The sequence below is a fragment of the Tachypleus tridentatus genome, chromosome 9 (genome assembly GCF_004210375.1).
Source record: "Tachypleus tridentatus isolate NWPU-2018 chromosome 9, ASM421037v1, whole genome shotgun sequence".
In the NCBI taxonomy this organism is placed as follows: Eukaryota; Metazoa; Arthropoda; class Merostomata; order Xiphosura; family Limulidae; genus Tachypleus; species Tachypleus tridentatus.
In genome coordinates, this window is record NC_134833.1 from 38,520,748 (window position 1) to 38,540,899 (window position 20,152).

The following is a 20,152-nucleotide window of genomic DNA, read 5'->3' on the forward strand; positions in this document are numbered from 1 at the left end:
TATTCCTATGATAATTGTAAAATAGTGGTCTTTCTGCTACACGTTGTGCTTACTTCTGACACTTATGCAGCGTACACACCGCTAGTAATTTAATTATATAGTTCTTTACGAGTTTTATTTCCGCCTAGTATAACAATAAACATATCTACGAAGTAGATAATCATGTCGTATATTCAATTATGTTGTGGTATTAATTATACGGTTTTATCTGTCCCTCCATCAACATAATCCACTCTCCCCGTTTCACGTGTTTAACCAATCACGTGATTTGTCTTCTCGACATTATTTTTGTTTTTGTTATTATAACAAACTAGCACACATTTATCAGGACTGAAGGTTAAACAAGATTTAATTTTTTTAAACTAATATTTTGCGTAATATTATCAACTCGTTTTGTGCTACGACTACAGTAAAGCAACTGTGGGAAGGGATTTTATGTACCACATAAATCGGTTGTATCTAGCTTTTCGGTTGACGTCTTAATGCCTTCGAGGCCTGGCATGGCCTAGCGCGTTAAGACGTGCGCTTCGTAATCTGAGGGTCGCGGGTTCGCGCCCGAGTCGCGCCAAACATGCTCGCCCTCCCAGCCGTGGGGGCGTTATAATGTCACGGTCAATCCCACTATTCGTCGGTAAAAGAGTAGCCCAAGAGTTGGCGGTGGGTGGTGATGACTAGCTGCCTTCCCTCTAGTCTTACACTGCTAAATTAGGGACGGCTAGTACAGATAGCCCTCGAGTAGCTTTGTGCGAAATTCCAAAAAAAGAAATTAAAAAATAATGCCTTCGTTAATATGGCGTAAAAAAGCATGAGACAGAAATTCATATGACGTTGCATGTTTGTTGAATACAAACCAAGTCTATCAGACGTTCACTGAATAGAAAGTAACGTTGTTAGATGTGCAGTGATCAGACAAACAAGAGTAGTACCAAGAGTTGGCGGTGGGTGACGTTGACTAGCAGATTATCATATGATCTAGTAGTTCAAAGTTAAAAATGACTAGCGCAGTTTAACCTTTTGTGTAACCCTGCGCGAAGATTCTGAAATAAATAAACAAAAACGTCTTTAAATAAAACAAAGAGTATTGGATGTTCACTTCAGCAAAACGAATACTTTCGGATGTTTGCTGAATAAAACTAATATTATTAAACATTTATTCAATGAAACATTAATACTTAGATTGACAAAAATAAATCTTTGATGGAAAATTATGTTTAATTTTGGATTGGATTTCTGGTATATTTTCCAACTGATTCATTGCTTTTAGGTTTTGAAATTGCCGCTATAATCTCAGTTCTTTCCATATCAGAAAATTCGTATCAAAACTCTGATCAAAAGAAACAATAAAACATTATATTTCTGAAAAGAAAATTATATTATAGGCCCGGCATGTTGTTCGCAACAAACATGCTCGCCCTTTCAGCCGTGGGGGAATTATAATGTGACGGTCAATCCAACTACTCATTGGTAAAAGAGTAGTCCAAAAGTTGGCGGTGGGCGGTGATGACTAGCTGCCTTCCCTCTAGTCTTGCACTGCTAAATTAGGGACGGCTAGCGCAGATAGCGTTCGTGTAGCTTTGAACGAAATTCAAAAACAAACAAATAAAACATAATATACTTACTTACATGGATGAAGCGGTAGTCAATATGTTATATTAACAGAAAGAGAAAAGCTAACTCTAAGGCAAAAAACATTCATATTACTATAATAAAATACAATAACAATCACTAAAAGTAACAATACAAATGTGTACCTAAGATCTCATCGAAAGAGTACTCGTTACTAAGATATATAAAACATGTAAATCACATCTGAAAAAAAGTCTTCCAATGCTGTTTGACTCTTAAATGAAAAATGCCTTACTAAACGTCTGTACAGTTTCAACACGTAATCACCAAACAATGTTTCGTCAAAAACATACACACACAAACGAGAAGCCTCGCACCCACACAGTATACATGTGAATGAAAGAAACTGTGTATTCATAGACTATAGAGAATTTCTACCCATCACATAAACTCTTGGAGACGTGATGTTTCATCACGAGATTGGTAAAGATAATATCAGAACTCATTTTGAAGCCAATAATTTTTTATTAACACTTTCGAAATTTGAAATAATGACTCGCATTTCTACTTTCACTGCTGGTTATATGGTATTGATTTTTACCACCTCGTGAAACGTCATTCCAACTTTAATTGGTAGTTAGAGGCTATTGATTTGGACTACCTCACAAAATGTCATTCCTATTTTCGTTGCTAGTTAAATGGTATTGATTTTTACCACCTCATGATATGTCATTCCTACTTTAATTGCTAGTTAAATGGTATTGATTTTGACCATCTCACAAAATGTTTTAAAGCTTTCAATTCAAGAAGTGCGTTATATGTAAACATATTAGTAATTTTCATTGTGTACATACACATTATGTATGTGTGTGCATGTGCTTTTGAAATTCAAGTATTTCAAGAGATAATTATTCAACTGCATGTAAACTAAACAAAATCATCAAAATTATAAAGAACAAAAGAAATAAGCAACAAGATTTTACGTAATCCTACTTTAGTGCTTTGATGTCACAATTTTACATCCGAAATTATTCATACCTTAAAATTCTAACATCTTTCAAATGTTTCTTAAGTTATATTTCAACATTTTTAATATTATTTTAATTAGTAGTAACGGTTAAAATATTTAGTATAAATAATATATATATTTTTACAATTCACGTATTTATTCATATTTTTACTATTAGGATTGCTTTGCATTGATATCTTAGTATCCGGATTTTCGGTTGACCTGATCTAAGTGTATTAGTCGAACCTTGAGAGACAGTGTTGGGATTACAGCCGAAAATATCGATCAGCTACGGTACCCAAGTGATGAATAATTATACTCATTATTTTTATTTTAATGGCATTACATACTTATAATTAGACAGTATATCAAATTAGCTACGTTATTTACTCGATTAAGTTTGTTCTCATCTCAGCAGGTTGTTTGTTTAGAGTAGACGTTATTGATTATCATTACACTCTATCAAATTTATACATAAGTGGTGAAAAAAACACAGTGCAGTAATGGTTATATTCGTTGATTATATTTTAATATAAGATAAACCCATTTAATGGGGTTTTAGAGGGGTTTTAGAAGTTTTTATGTCTCACCTTAAGACAGAATTCAGTGTAAAAGTACTTTGAATATAAATTCACAATAATGTATGACATTATAGGATGAGAAATTTAGCCCTTTCATGTTACTATCTCGTGACTTATTGCAACACGAAACGACAAGTGAACAAACTCATTGACGCTTGCCTCTCAGTGATTTTTCTATTTCCTTACTATAGAAGCCATCAAAGCCTACAGATATTAACAGAAGACATTTGAAAATCAATGTATTTGTGAGTGCATACAGTATATCACTAACAGACACAGCCAACGCGCTCGATCAACCAACTAAACAAACGCTCAAGAAAAGACTACAAATCTACTATACCTTTTTCAACTACAATGAAAAGTTAGTTTCAAGAACCGTCCGGTACATTATATGGTTGTGTATGTCTACTCCTCCCAAAGCAAAGGTGCTGAAACCAACCAAGGGTGCTCAATCACCCACACTTTTACATATTTTACTTATATAAAAACTGTAAATTATATCATTATATTAATTTTCTCGTGGTTATGCCCCGAGACCCCTCTATATTGAGCTGTTTTTAGCTGCTCCTTATACTTTCAACGTCTCATTGTAAAAGCTGCATGCCTGGACAAGTACCCCCACTTTGTACCTCCTTTATATACCACTGTTGAGCAACACATTTCTAGTCTTCAATAAGTACCTACATTGAAAATAAAAAATGAGTAATAAGTTTGAAAGCCTGCTATTTAGTTAGCTAATAATATCTTACAGAGAGCGTGAACCTCGAAATAAGTAAAAGTGGGAACATTACAGTTTATAAACATTTATCTCTTGTTGTTTGTTTTTGTTTGTTTGGAAAGCTACACATTGGGCTATTTGTGCTCTGCCCACCACGGGTATTGAAACCCAGTTTCTAGCGCTGTGCCACTTTTAGAACAAGTTATTATTTTATACATTTTATTAAGTTATTGATAACTGACACAACTAACTTATACAATTCATGAAGCCACTTCTATATAACAAATATTGGATAATCATATAATATTTAAATTGTTACACAAAGAAGACTAAAGCTTGTGATGATTATAATGCATTTACTCATCAGTCACATTATTAATGCTAATTTTTTCGGCCATAATCCCAATAATATATCAATGATAGTCGGTCAGTTAAAGAGACTTAGGTTACTTCTAAATTCGTAGGCTAATCTAAAAATATAAAGTGATCTCGATAAGTGAAAAAAAACAAAAAACAATAATAATAAATAATGGTATACAGTTAATTTAACCATCCTAACCAATAACAATGAAACATAAAAATTAAACTTTAAAGAAATATCTTACTTTATAATGACAAATAACTTTCGTCTAAAACGGTCCCTAAACACTTTAAAAAAAGTAGAGAATTGTACGTTTTTAGTGGTTCTAGAAGTAGTAGTGTCCTGACTAAAGTCTTTACTTCTGAGTTTTATTATTATTTTTTGTTTTAACCGAACATCAGTTCTTTCTTTCCTTTTCTATAGTTGCTGTTGTTGGTGTTTCCTCTTGTATCGTTTATCAAGTACTTGGCGAACACTATATACAGCAGATTTATCTTTTCAGGAAACGTAAATGTCACTTTGCATTCTGGTTCATTTCTCACGCCCAGAACATAGAAGTCTGGGCCTAAGGAAAAACTTGTATTGGATTATCTACAAAAAAAAGTTTATATATATATATATATATTACATATTAAGTTGTACAAACTTTTCGAAACCAGTGTTTTAGTATTTGATACAAGATACAGTACATAACTTTCAGATTTACCATTCACATAGTCTGTTAGTTTTCATTGAATAATATGGACAGTTAGCACGAAAAACTAGCACTGGTTTTTTAAATAGCTTGTATGATTACAATACCTACTGAAACGTTATAATTAACAACTGGTGTTACTATAATGTTATTATGTATATATATTCGCTGTCGATTCACTGGGAATCGACTGTAACATTATCAAGTGTTGCTTCTACATCTACCATGTAAGTCAAACAGGTGTAGTGTCAATTTTTACCACGTAGAACCTGTAAGTTAACCAAAGCTGTTTTTGCATTTACCACATACAGCCTGTGAGCTAACCAATATAGTTTCTATATTTACTACGTACAGCCAGTCAGTTAATCAGTGTAGCTTTTACACTTACCATGTACATCTTTTACCTTTACCATAGAACTCCTTCGTTAACCATGAACTGTTTCTGCATGTATTGTGTATATAAAGTAAGATAACTACATGTAACTTCTATGCGTACCATGTATTGGCCATAAGTTAACCAAATGTAGCTTCCACGTATACCATACATTTTTTTGTAAATTAACCAATTTAGTTTCTACATTTACCATGTACAGCCTGTAAGTTAATCAATATACTATCTACATTTACCATGTATTGGTTATAAGTTAACCAGGTGTAGCTTCCATGTATACCATGTACCTCCTGTAAGTTAACAAATGTAGTTTTACATTTATAATGTACATACTGTAAGTTAACTTCGTACAAGTTCTAAGTATTTCTTAAGTTAATCAGGTGTAACTTCTATTCTATCATGTACAGTATATAAGTTACCATGGTATAACTGCTAACTCTTCAATTTCCTATTATCATCTCACTATAACCCTCATTTTATAATTTTAATTTCATTCTGAAGATTGTAACTTGCTTAATAGGATCTTTTTTCTCTCTATGCCCCTGCATCATAGTGTTTCAGAGGTAAATCAGCAGGCTTACAACACTAGAAATTGGGTTTCGATTTACGGAGTTTGAAGGGCGCCGATAGTCTATTATGTAGCTTTGCGCTTAAAGACGATCAACTAGAGTTTATGGGTCGCGCGTTCGAATCTCGAACCTTTTCCGCCTTTGGCGCATTCGAATGTCTCGGTAATCTCAATTTTTGTTGGTATAAAGTAGCCCATGAGTTGGCGGAGTGTGATATTGTCTATCACTTCTAAATTAAGGACGGCTAGCTTTGATAGCCTTCCAATAGCTTTGCACAAAATACAACAAAACCAATCTCTATCTGAAGCTATGACAGTTATATGATAATACTATTTTGAAAATTTTAAAGATTTATTAAACAACTTTAGATATGTGTCACAACTAGTTTTACGTCACTTAATCAATTGATTATTAAGACACATCTAAACGTGCTCGTAAATAACTAAACCTATTTTTGTTTGCCCACCTCTGAAATAGAAAGGAAACAAGACTGGATTGGATATATCCGGGAGTCTATTTTTTATCAGCCTTAAGAGCATAATATTTCGATCCTGAGTATGTGGCTGTATCGAACCTTTCCTTTTCATAATATTTCGATCCTGAGTATGTGGCTGTATCGAACCTTTCCTTTTCATAATATTTCGATCCTGAGTATGTGGCTGTATCGAACCTTTCCTTTTCCTTTTTTAAGAGTTTGCGAACTACTAGGAACCTTGCTTTACCAGAATAATTATTACTCAACTCTGTTATATAAATAAAGTGTAAACATGAAAGTACAAATTTTGGGCCGAACTAATTATCTTGGAAATTTACCCGAGGCAACAATTATGTGTAATAATGTATAAGAATTACCTTTCATTAATAATTAATATTAACTTCCGACCAGGATAAGCTACGTACTTATAGTGGAATTAAAAGTCAACCTGGCAATCAGTATATCTAATTAAAGATACTTTTCTTACGTTTATGTTCATAAAGATTAAAATGCGTTGTTTCATCAGTTGTTTCTAAACGTAATTGAGAACTGTATAAAATTTTGTGATGTATTGCATTCCGATTAGTCACAAAGATACTGATAGAGAATAAAAAAAAACACTAGATTTTATGTGTTATTTAAGCAAATTATATTCTATTATTTCTCCAAAGTTAGTTTCATTAACAGTATTGATCAATTTATTTAATATATGTAGCTTTACACACGGCTTAGAATTAATCTAACTCCGGTAGATCTACGAATTTACAACACTAAAATGAGGGGTTCGATTCCTTACAGTAGACACCACCGATAGACTGATGTGTTTCTTTTGTTGCAAGAAACACAGACTACCATAACTCAAACCTTCTGTGATATTATTCGGATTACGTCCGAATGTGTTGCTAATATAGAGGGCGCTAATTACTAATAACATTCTAATACTTATAAGAACGATATATATATAAGCTATATTTATTGTTGACTTAATTTTCAGTTCTTATCTTTGTAGTTAGCATATTCTTAGAAATTAATGATACGATAACAACTACTAATATACCTTAAGTTACAGAAATGTAAAGTTTCTGGTTTTTTCCTTTGTGAAACGAACATGTTTGTATTATTTGGTCATAAATCACTCATATTGTCTGATTTCACTGCTCTTGTTTTTATCGAATATTACGAGTTGACGGTCCCATAATGGAGAGCGTGTTTTTCGTGGTATGAAATGTGAATCCATGTATCCTCGGAATCACAAACCTGCACAATCACTTTAGATCATGATCAGCCTTAAGTCGATTTGTCATACGCAAGACAAAAAATGCTACAGAAATCTGAAATTCTAAATCAACGGTAAAATACATACACTGAATGTTGTTGTTTCAATTAAATACTCGGTAAAAAAAAAGTGGGTTACATCGCACCAAGTACATAACCCATAACATTATAACCTTCAGCACTTTCGAAAAAATACGTAGTTGGTTCTTGATTATTATTATTAAGTCTCGGAAACGATTCTGAAAACAAACAAACCCTGATTGATTCTATATTATCTTTCATGGCGTGTAAAAAGCGTCATAACAGTTACTTATGTATGTATGTGGGGGAGCATACTTCAGTTTCCCTTTACGTTCTTGATTGTATTTCCATACTGCAGAAGCTTTGTTTGTTTGTTTTGTATTTTACGCAAAGCTACACGAAGGCTATCTGAGTTAGCCGTACCTAATTTAGCAGTGTTAGACCAGAAGGTAGGCAGCTAGTCATTATCAACACCCACCGCCAACTTCTGGACTGCTCTTTTACCAACGAATAGTGGGATTGACTGTCACATTATAACGCCCCCACAGCTGAAAGGGCAAGCATGTTTGGTTTGACGGGAATTCGAACCCTCAACTAAAATGAGAAAAATAATCCGGATTTTTCTATTCACTTATTATTAATGAGTTGGCTTAAATGAAGTTTCAAAAACTACAAAGTTTGCTTCTTTCTAATAATATCTTATTATCAGAAATATATCCTTCATAACACCCTCCGCAGTAGGTTTAACAATTGATAGTAAAGGGTTTTCTTATAGCAAAGCCACATGGGGCTATCTACTGAGTCCACAGAGGGGAATCAAACCCCTGATTTTAGCGTTGTGAATCCAAAGACTTACCGCTGTACCAGCGGGGAACATTGACAATAATGATTTGATTTTATTTCTATTTATCGGAATAATAAGAGTTACACGGTATCCAAACCAACACCACCCCAGTAAAAACACAGAACACAGAACCACAAAATGTGCGTGACGTCACTTAATGCTGTGCCGTCAACTATAGACTATCACTAAAGTCAGGTGAGTTTTCGCTTTCTATTGATTGTATAACTCCTTCAGATTACGTTCGGTACCTGTTATCAATCAAAAATGTCTTGCACCTGTCACTTGCTACGAGAAGGTGCGGCCTGGCACCACGTGAACTGTTCCTTGCACGTGCCAGCTATGGTAAGAATGATAGATCAGCACGAGAAAACCAGAAAGAAAATTGATAGGAGCTCCAACTGGGTGGTCGATCCAAGAGAAGCCATGTTAGACTGTCCTTTTGACCTTTAACTTCTTTAAAAGTAATCACTTACAAGAAAACAATAGGACCGACGAAAAAAAAAACGTAAAATTAGATCAGGTGAAACGAAAAACCAAATATTCAATTAAATCGATAGCGGTACAGTGCAATTTAAAACCACGAACATGGGTTTTATAGAGTGAATGATTTTTGACTGCCACTTAATAAAACTCCTAAACATTTCCATCTGAGCTGTTCATTATTTTTTGTTTGGAAAAATAAATAAATAAATAATTCAGCAGGAATAAACCTTTTTGTATTAATTTTCCCGAAAGGGAGCCGAAAGCAGCCTGAAGGTGTCACATGGTTTAACCACTCGTGTGTGTGTGTGTGTGTGTGTGTATATACCTAAAAGATTTCTCAACCTGATACAGAATAAGAAAATAATTTGTATCTAAACTTCGTCATGCAAGTCTCGAGAATTTGTCTGAAAAAAATATTTTTTTTTTATTTGAAACGATTTTCTTTTTGGTAAAACAACGAATTTACTAAGGTGAGTTCGAAATGCTACGATAAAGTGAACAGTTTTTACAAGGAGCCACAGTCAAGTCACTTCATATCTTTCAATAATTTACTGTTTGTGATACACCTTTACATTACAAATTGACAAATACTTGTATTTTACAATGTAAAATAAGTTAGTTAATTAAGTTAATTACACCTCTATCCAGGTCGTGAGCTTCTTGTCCGTCATGTTACCGCGACGGAGGGCCCGGCATGGCCAGGTGGTTATGGCGCTCATCTCGCAATCTAAAGGTCGTGGGTTCGAATCCTCGTCACACCAAACATGCTCGTCCTTTCAGCCGTGGGGCGTTATTATGTTTCGGTCAATCCCACCATTCGTTGGAAAAAAGTAGCCCAAATGTTAGTGGTGAGTAGTGACGACTAGCTGCCCTCCCTCTCGTCTTACACCGCGCAAGTAGAGAAGGATAGCACAGATATCCCCACTGTAGTTCTGCGCGAAATTCGAAACAAACAAATACCTCGCCGAAATGATTTACTGTAAACAATATGCAACAAAACTTTAAATTTTAATATCTTTTAGATACATAATTGTAGTGTATTTCTTAATTAAATAAATTTATTTTGTTCCCTATATGTATTTAATAACGTTTAAGTTTATTTTATACCATATTATAAAGTTTATTTAATTTTACTGGAATTATTTAAGATTTAATAATTCGAGACAAAAACTCGTGATGTAAATAATTTAGAAGAGAATGTTGTATAGTTGTCATAGGTACTTGTAGACATCGATTTGTATACAGAGGATCAATCACACTTTATAAGACCGATTTGTATATGCTAATGTAGTGACGTGTCATCAAAGGAAAGGGCCGTGATGCGCAGTCAATCTGTCTAGCATCTATATATTTTATAACTGTCCCCCTCTGGTACAGCAGTAAGTATACGAATTTACAACACTAAAATCAGGGGTTCGATTCCCTCGGTGGACTCAGCAGACAGCCGATATGGCTTTGCTATAAGAAAACACACACACGTATTTTATTAATGATAAATTATTGATCATTTAACACAGCAATACCTAGACCTTGTTGATTCACTGTTGTAAACTGTATTACAGTTGTTTTCGAGGAAGGATATTCAAATAGCGGAAGGATATTCAAGTAGCGAGGTTATCAATTAAAGTAAAGACAAAAGACACAACAATGTAAAAATAGGAAGATTTCAGTGTTCCGTCCGGAAGCAGAGCCTTCAGCAACGTATTCTCAAGCTAATTCAGAGCAAAGTTTCTATATACGAAATGAAGAATTTACAAAACAAAATTTACCGAAACTAAAAATCCAATGTTATAAAGTTGACTATATCTTTCGGTACGGTTAGTAATATAATAAACGAAGATCATGACCTGGCGAGGACTGATAAGCCCAAAATTCATCAGTTTCTAATCACACCTCAAAATAAGTTGGTATTTTCATGTCGACAAAACCGGAATAACTGCAAACCCCAATTAATTCACGTATGCAGTTACAAATGAATTCTTGGAAGTTTACTATGTTGGGTGAATGACACAGCAGTGGAAAGATGAAATTTTAATATTAATAAAAAAATATTTCACAAATAAAATAGGAAAAATCGAGGTCTGAATTAATTTGTCAGATATTCGATTATTTTGTTTATAATTTGTAAAAATATGAGACGTTAGCATGATTTGTTTTCCTTTCTCAACTTTTGTTGTTAAGGAAACAACCATAATTTATATTGATGATTACCAGAGTTTCCATTTTTTTTAAAGCCATAACAAACGCTTCAGCGCGAAACGTCAGATGTCGTACAACGGATATTAGGTTTTCAATAAAGTGCGATTTCAACAAGACAATAACATTAAGAACGTATATGGAAAAGGAAACTGATATTTCTAATCAAAGTCATTTTCAGAAAAAGTACTGTTTCAATTACCACGTCAACATTAACATTAAAAACACATAAATAAAATGACTATTACACAGATGAAAACAATGACAGTATCGGTCTATATTTCAAATGGTTGACTTATGAATTCACTTTGTTCTCCAATTTCGAAAAGAAGCACCATGTGTTCATACTTGACACAAAAAATAACAAAATCATAATGTCGCAGGGTTTGTTTGCTTTTGAATTTTGCGTAAAGCTACTCGAGGGCTATCTGCGCTACTTGTCCCTAATTTACTAGTGTAAGACTCGAGGGAAGACAGCTAGTCGTCACCACCCACCGCCAACTCTTGGGCTACTCTTTTACCAGCGAATAGTGGGATTGACCGTAACATTATAACGCCCCCACGCCTGAAAGGGGCGAGCATGTTTGGTGCGACCGGAATTCGAACCCGCGACCCTCAGATTACGAGTCAAATGCCTTAACGCACTTGGCCATGCCGGGCCTATGTCGCAGGGAGAAAGCTGGAAACATTTAAGTCCTTCTACAGGACACGATTGGAAACAGTCACCTATATTCTATATTAGGTCCTAACATTTTTTTTTTAATTGGTATATTTAGATAGTAACCAAAAACATTTATATTGTCATGTTTTATTCAGTTCAAAGTAAAACATAAATAAAACAAGTATCAAGACATGTGTCTGATCGTGAAACATGTTCACTACGAAATACTTAGCTGTCGATAGATAAATCGCTTTTGTATATTGAAGTTACAAATCATATTCAATGAAACTTCAACTTGTTTTATGTAAGGACTAATTTATCTATAGGCAACTAGATAATATATTCAGGCGATACCGTGTAGTTTGTTGTGATTGTATACTAGAAAAGTGTGACTGACAATCTGATAATTGATTGACTAGTTAACCTTGTTATTATGTGGACTTAGTTCGATGAAGCCAGAAGATGTATACAACAAATTTAACAACGTGTATGGCCCGGAGTGGCCAGCTGGTGAGGGTGCTCGATTCGTAATGTGAGGTCGCGGGTTCAAGTCCCCGTCACACCAAACACGCTCGCCCTTTCAGTCGAGGGTTCGTTATAATGTGAGAGTCAATCCAAATATTTGTTGGTAAAAGAGTAGTTCAAGAGTTGGCGGTGGATGGTAATCACTAGTTGCCTTTCCTCTAGTCTTACACTGTTAAATTACGGATGGCTAGCGCAGATAACCCTTGTGTAGCGTTGCGCAAAATTAAAAACAAACAACGCTTTTCTCGTTTTCAGCTTAAAGAAAAAAAAAAAAAGATTATATATTATTTACTTTCACAAGATGCCAAACCCTAGAAATGTACATCCAAAAGGTAACAACGTCTTACATTAATTAGATCAGATGGGAGTTCTCACAAAAAATTCATCTCTCTACACAGGAAAGATTCATCCTTTAGACCTGACGTTGTTTTGATATAAGTGCTTTTTCTGCTGACACTTCTCATAAGCTGGAGTTTTAAAAGATGTTATTGTTGTTTCAAAAAAATATTAAGTCGGGCAAGTCTGAATCTAAAGACCCAACATTGTCAAGGAAAACACAAATGTCTTTCTTAGCACCGTGAATCGGGTATGTTTAGTATTCGGTTTCCTGAAGAGGGTCTTTACTAAACTGATAAGAAAGACCTACATAATTTCTGTATCCTTTCCCATCTAGAAAAGTAAATTGTCGTACGGGACTCTTCCATTAGATTTGGAAGTTTTCATTTCTGATTATTAACCTAAAAGCGAGATTACTAGCGTTATAATTAGTTTAATTAATGTTTGGATAATTAAGCTGCTGCTAAATTAATACCGAATGGAGTAGATTCTATTTTTTCTTTCAACTAATTTCCAGAGACTCTAATATAGATGCAATGCGCAAGCGCCATATATATGGTGTAGATTGTTTGTTTTGAATTTATCATCATCACCCACCGCCAACTCTTGGACTATTCTTTTACCAACAAATAGTGGAGTTGACCATCACATTATAATGACGTCACGGATAAAAGGGGATTCGAACCCGCGGCCTTCGAATTACGAGTCGAGTGTCTTAACCATCTGGCCATACTAGGCCCGTCAAGGGGTTTAAATTCTTCCAAAGCATGACTACCACTGCAAGAATTGAACATAAATGGCGAAATCTGGTTGAGATATCCACGCAATTATACATCGTATAATTACTAACATTCATCAAAGAATTAACATGTTTTTCTGGTCTTACTATTATTATATTTTTTCTTGTCATGGTAATATGTTCTCAAAGCTCTGCCTAAACACGACAAGAGAGTTGTATTTTCATACAGTAGTTAAACAGTAATTTCCAAGATCCTCGTGCATTCGGGTTTGTGTCTTGCTTATTCTTCTTCTCTGCAAAATTTAACTGGCAACTTAGAACTATTACACTATATCTAAAGCAGGTAAACATAAAAAGTAAAAAAAAAAAAAAATAGAGTCATTGTCTTGTAATAATTTCGCAGTAAAGTCATTGAAGTTACGAAGAAAAGTTTGTTTCGTAAAATTATTTTAAACGCTGACGTGTAGCTGACGTGTACTCTTCTAAGGAGTCTGATTATTTCACTGTTCTCTGGGATCACCAAACAATCAATACATTGATTGCCACTTCTCTGTCGTACAGCAATAAACGCAGCTAATTGCAAAGTATTATTCGGCTTATAATACGAATTAATACGAGTACAAGAAGAAATATAAACGTGTACTTCCAACGTTAATACTTTCTTGAAATGATGGATGGGTGATTCGTCCTCGTGGAATAGAATTGCAAATAAAATACGTAATTCAATCTCTTTCTTTTTTTTTTTTCTTTTAACCCCAGTTAAATATTTCTTAAGAAACAAAAATGTATGCTCTTACTTACCCATGCATAGATCTATGAAGTTTAGTCTACAAATCATGTCTTTGACTTACCTAGAAAATAAAAAAAATGAGAATAACACTAAGCGTTTGTCTTAAAATGAACATCTATTAAAACAAGTACAGTACATATTATCTAGAACCACTCAGCCAATATTAGAACAGTGTGGTAATTAGCGAACAAACATTATGACATGAATTTCAAGAGGTAACGAAACAAACACATATATTTGAAATGCCTCTCTTGCAAAGTATTTTTATTAGTGGCTATATGTGTGTGGACATATTTATATGTGGTATACTGCATACCTAGTGTTAATCACAAATATTTTTCAGAACAGATATGCCCACATCTATAGACGAAATTCCACGAAATTAATATTTACTCCTTTCCCTAGCCCTCGCTATTCCCTCGTGGTCTTCAAATGTATTCTCAGCACGTAGTTCACTTTCACCTACCTACATCTATCCTCCGACCATTTGGACCCCACCGCATTCTCGTAGTAATTAGTGTGGCAATCAGCAGGTCTGTGGTGATGAGTTGCAACGTTAGGTTTAATTAACTTTGGGAAAGGTGAGCTTCATACGCTGGTCCACCGCCAGCCTTCATCTCTCTAGTTGTCGGTACGCATTATAGCAAGACTTCCATTTTCAAAGCTAGTCGAGACGTCTCTATCAGGAAATGCAATACGAATTCATTAATCCAAGAAAGAAAACGCACGAGTGACGAGGAATGCAGAATAAGATCGAATCTCACAAATGGTCTGGCTTGAGTAAGTTAGTGAGTGAATGGTTAGCTTTACAGGTGGCGAAGATTACAATTTACTGACTGACCACCTTGATATATTGTAATCAGTGGCTGAAATACGTTTCGATAGCATGTTCAATAGTGAATAACTAATCATGTTGATCATGTATACGAGACCGGAAATTAAAGTACTTGAGAAAGAAGCTCAATAACTTCGTCCTTTCTCCGATTCAGGTCAGGAAAGAAAATGCCAAGCAATAACAGGAACAACCTGTCCTTGTGCAAGTTCAGCTCATTCTGAAAGATGAAACTATAATAAAAAAACATTATGTATATCGAAAACTTTCCGTAATCACTACATTCCTTAAATGACAGGACATATCTAAAATAATAATAATAAGTGTGCATCACTTTTATATGGTTTTGTTCCATTGACGTCGGTTTTTCATTCAAGATTTACGGGACCACATAAACGTCAATTTGCATGATTCAATAAAACAAGATGAATGAGACGTGGTTTCTTATAATAAAATCCAATAATCCAACGATTTTCAGTGGATTTCTTAAACTAAAACATTTTCAGGAACGAAGTACACATATCTTTATGTCTGCCTTTTAATCACAAGGCAGACATAAATATATATTTTAGATGATCCCCTACAGAATGGAGTGCCCTTAGAAACAAAATGCTGTCTCAAGGTTACTTACATTCCCCACTAAAGTACAAAGAATAAATGTTTACTATCTTTTATATGTATATAAAACATGGGTAAACTGATTATTAGGAAACTTTTTCTTTTCTCTCGGACGTTTACAGCTTTTTATACAAACCTGAAACCTATGTATCTAGCTGAGTTTAATTAGATAACTCTAGAGCGTATTACATTCGAAAGAATTCTCACCTAAATATCTGTATTACTTTTATTCAAGTAAATATGCACGCCATATTATGTGAACGTCACCATCAGTGGATATATTGACGTCATGTTAGTTTTAAACTTCTATTATTTTACTCACATTTCAAAATAATCTTTTATTTAAAACTGTTTCTGTCGTAACATATTCAGCAAAACGTCATTTCCGTGGTTTATTTTAACTTGCACTCATTTGCGCATGCAGGTTCGAGTCCCCGTCACATCAAACATGCTCCCCCTTTCAGCCGTGGGGGCGTGATGACTAGCTGCCTTCCCTCTAGTCTTAAATTGCTAAGTTAGGGACGGCTAGCGCAGATAGCCCTCGAGTAGCTTTGTGCAAAATTCAAAAACCAAAACAAACTTTTGCGCATATTCTTTTGCTATATTAGTTTAATGCATCAATTTTCACAAACATTTTTGCCGCGATGATTTAGTGTATGAATTAGTAGTGCACGTGACATTTTTATGTATTGTAAGAAAGACCATTTCTGACATCTTATTTCACTATGTTAATTTGTACATTTTAGTATATTCAACTGTTCAACACAATTCAAGTTATTTCAATACATTTATTTCTACGATATTTGTAAATCTTACTTTGAAGAACACTTTTATGATCATATTTCAGCGGATATGAATTATAAAATATTTCTATGACGCAAACAGAGTGTATTCCTTTACTGTATTTGGCTGTTCAACATTCCTATGAAGTTGTGAGTGGTTTCAATTGTGCGAAGAAACTGTCACTTTGCATGAGTCAGTTCACTTGTACACCATTCTAGTCAGACGAATTTCGCTTGTTTCTTACTTTGCATTAGTTGTAACAGTCATGTTTATAAACAGCAGTTTATTTCACGTATTAGCCCTAAAACTATATAATTAAAGATGGTATTTAGACCTCTACTTCAGACACTACACTATAATTTAATATGATATATTCTATACTTTTTATTGTGTTTTGAAAGCTCATTTAATGGTCATAGAGATTTAAACCTATTATTTACACGTGTAACAAAGACGCATACAATAATCACACAAATAGTGCTACGGCTGATAATGTTAAAACCTACAACCCGTAGAAGATTATGGTGTAGTTTTTAAAGCTTATTTAATGGTCATAGTTATTTATACCTATTAGTTACACGCGTAACAAAAACACACACAATAGCCATACAAATATTGCTACAGCTATTAATGTTAAAATATCATGCCGTTTTATTATAATATCTTTTATTATTTTCGTTCAAATGAGTTTGGTTTGTTGTGAGTTTCGTGCAAAGCTACACGAGGGCTCTCTGCACTAGCCGTCCCTAATTTAGCACTGTAAAACTAGAAGGAAGGCAGCTAGTTATCACAACCCACCGCCAAATCTTGGGCTACTCTTTTACCAACTAACAGTGGGATTGACTGTCACATTATAACGCCCTCACGACTGAAAGGGCGAGCATGTATATTTTTCAGGGACTGCATTTAATGTAGTTTCTATTGTACTTAAAATAACAAATAAATAGACAGAGATAAATTATTTTCATTTATTACGAATGCATGTGCGAGTGCTTTAATAACTATTGCATAATGTATTTAAGACAAACAAATATATCGTACACTATTAAAATATTCAGACTATAAAATTATAATAATTTGTCCTTTTGGGAGTGTAACCTCTTCTTTTAAATACAATTTTTTCTGTTTAATTCGAGCCAAATGATACGTGTTTTAATCAGGGAATGAATGGTATACTTCTGTTTTTTCTTGCATCTAACGATGTCATTGTCAATGTGTGTCAACAGGAACTTAATGTTCTCGGTGGCTCAGTTTAAGAGTTTATTATACTAAAATTTATGGTTCGATGCCCACGGTGTGTGCAAAGCCCATTGTTACGTTTTGTGTTTAAAACCAACCAAACACATATTAATTCACTATATATATGCATTTCTACATAAACATCAAATTCATATGTACACATATAAAAGTCTGTGTACTAAACAAAAAATAAATCCAGAAATAAACGAAAGTTACGTTACGTATTAGAAATCACCTTTAATAGATATATTTCAGATATTTTAATTCTTCAGAACTAAATAATGATTTTAAATTTTCGTTTATTATTCATCTGATACTACGATTTTATTTCATGTGACTTATAGTCTTACCGCCTTCTTAGAGAGAAAAATCAAATCAAAACCAAAAAATAAATCTATTAATACCATTCTTTACTTTTTCATTTTTTCCTGCTGTTTAAGGGGCTGTGTAATAATTTCATAAATTAGTATAGTAAAGAATTTGCAGTAGTTTAAAAAAAATAAAATCAAATGCCAACAAGTACGTAGCTCCGAGAACCATTAATGATGCAAATATTCAATAATCAAATGAATTTTCTTTTGTAACAACAGCAGTATCAAGCACGGGATGCAATGAAATAGTGTGTCCTACGTAGAGAGAAAGAAAATGAAAGGAGATGTTACAAGGTGAGAGAGATGGGTTTCCCAGCTGTCACGTTGTGTTTCCTACTCGCATGCAAAGCCAGGACGGGTGTTTAGAGATGCAAATATTGTTGCATGCTATCTTCCTTCTTCTGGAAAAGGCTTTATCTTCCGCTAGTTGCTATGCAAATTTCACGTAGAACCAGCCTTGTCCCTCCATGCACACAGGTGAAATCTCCCTCGAGCCTCGGTGCAGCATGAATATATGGAAGTTACTAAGTCATAAAAAAGCTACTGTAGATAGGCTATGATAAACACGAGATGAGTGAGAATGAAGTTTGAATTATGAAACCAGTGGGAGGTGGGAAAATAGAAACCAGTACACGTTAGGTGAAGCTCAACCGCTTACACTGACAAAACACGTATGAAAATATGCATTTTATTCTTTGGAAATAGCAAAATATGATGATTCACGCTCTGCATATAGGATTGCTAGGAACTGAAAGCTGTATATGAACCATCACATTTATAATCTACGTAGCACATTTTAATCAGTTCTATGAAAACGTTTCTTTATCACGTCGCTGTTTTATCAAAAAACAAGCTAGCATTTTTTTTAGCGGAAGAAGCTGCATTACATGGTAAAAGCAATATACAGAAGTTTACAAGGAGCACGCTTTAATAAATATTGAGTTGTTTTTAACTTCATACTTATGAAATATTATTTTAGCAGCATCTGGTACAACCTAGAGTTTCAAAGACTGTCATGGTTAAGAAATATGTATATTGTTTTGTTTTTTTTAAGTTTGCGCAAAGCTACACGTGGGTTACCTGCGCTAGCCGTCCTTAATTTAGTAGTGTAAGACTAAAGGGTAGGCAGCTAGTCATCACCACCCACCGCCAACTCTTGGGCTACTCTTTTACCAAAGAATAGTGGGATTGACCGTCACATTATAACGCCTCCAGGGCTAAAAGGGCGAGCATGTTTGGTGACAGGGATTCGAACCCGTGACCCTTAACCACCTGGTCATGCCGAGCCTAGAAATATATATAAAATGTATGGAACTAGACACATTTTAAACCTTTTTATTATTTTACAATATATATTAAAATGTTGGCATTCTTACAATTCTTTAATATTACACAAAATACCTTTTTAATAAATGCACTAATATGTGCATATTCCTCATAATGCTTGTACCATATTTTAGAATAGTAAGAGTTTAGCCTAATTCTATAGAAATAGCCCAACATGGCCAGGTGGTCAGGGCGTTCCAACCCCTTTCTTACCAAATATGCTCGCCCTTTCAGTCGTTAGGCGTTATTATGTTACGAGCATTTCCACTATTCGTTAGTAAAAGAGTAGTCCAAGACTTGGCGGTGGGTTGTGACGACTAACTGCCTTTCCTCTAGTCTTTCAATACTAAATTACCGACGGATAGCGCAGACAGCTCTCACATAGCATTGCGCGTAATTCAAAAACAAACAAACGAATCCACAGAAAGACTGAAATCTATGACAATATCAAGACCATTACAGTTATTCGGATTTATTCGTATATACGTTTCTCTAAAACGAAAAGATTCGACAATGCTCGTGAAAGTATTCCGAAATATGTTTTTTACGCTACTATATTTCATAAAACAAATATACTATGCGTGAAAGACCGTTCAGAGGAAAATATCCTAACAATTTTATCTTTGTCAACTACCTTCTTTACCACATTTCGTGTTATATGTGAATTGCAAATGTAACGTAGAAATGGGTATACAAAATTAAGAAGCTATTTTTCTACAACAGAAGGCAAAGTAGCAATTATTGAACGG

General features: G+C 34.3%; 1 protein-coding gene across 23 annotated transcripts in view; it reads right to left on the reverse strand.

Moving 5' to 3' along the window:
* LOC143225089 (zinc finger E-box-binding homeobox 2-like) overlaps positions 1–20,152 on the reverse strand; it is a 258,604-nt gene that overhangs the window by 152,707 nt on the left and 85,745 nt on the right. For 3 of the 23 annotated variants that reach the window (XM_076453841.1, XM_076453846.1, XM_076453840.1), the window contains exon 2: positions 14,246–14,295. The exons of 16 other annotated variants lie outside the window; for them this stretch is intronic. In XM_076453841.1, coding sequence (XP_076309956.1) covers positions 14,246–14,253 — 8 coding nt within the window. In that variant the 5' untranslated portion in view covers positions 14,254–14,295. Of the gene's footprint in view, positions 1–4,479; positions 4,651–14,245; positions 14,296–14,700; positions 14,914–20,152 lie in introns of those variants that run through there. 4 more of the 23 variants (XM_076453854.1, XM_076453843.1, XM_076453844.1 and 1 more) reach the window with 3 other exon arrangements.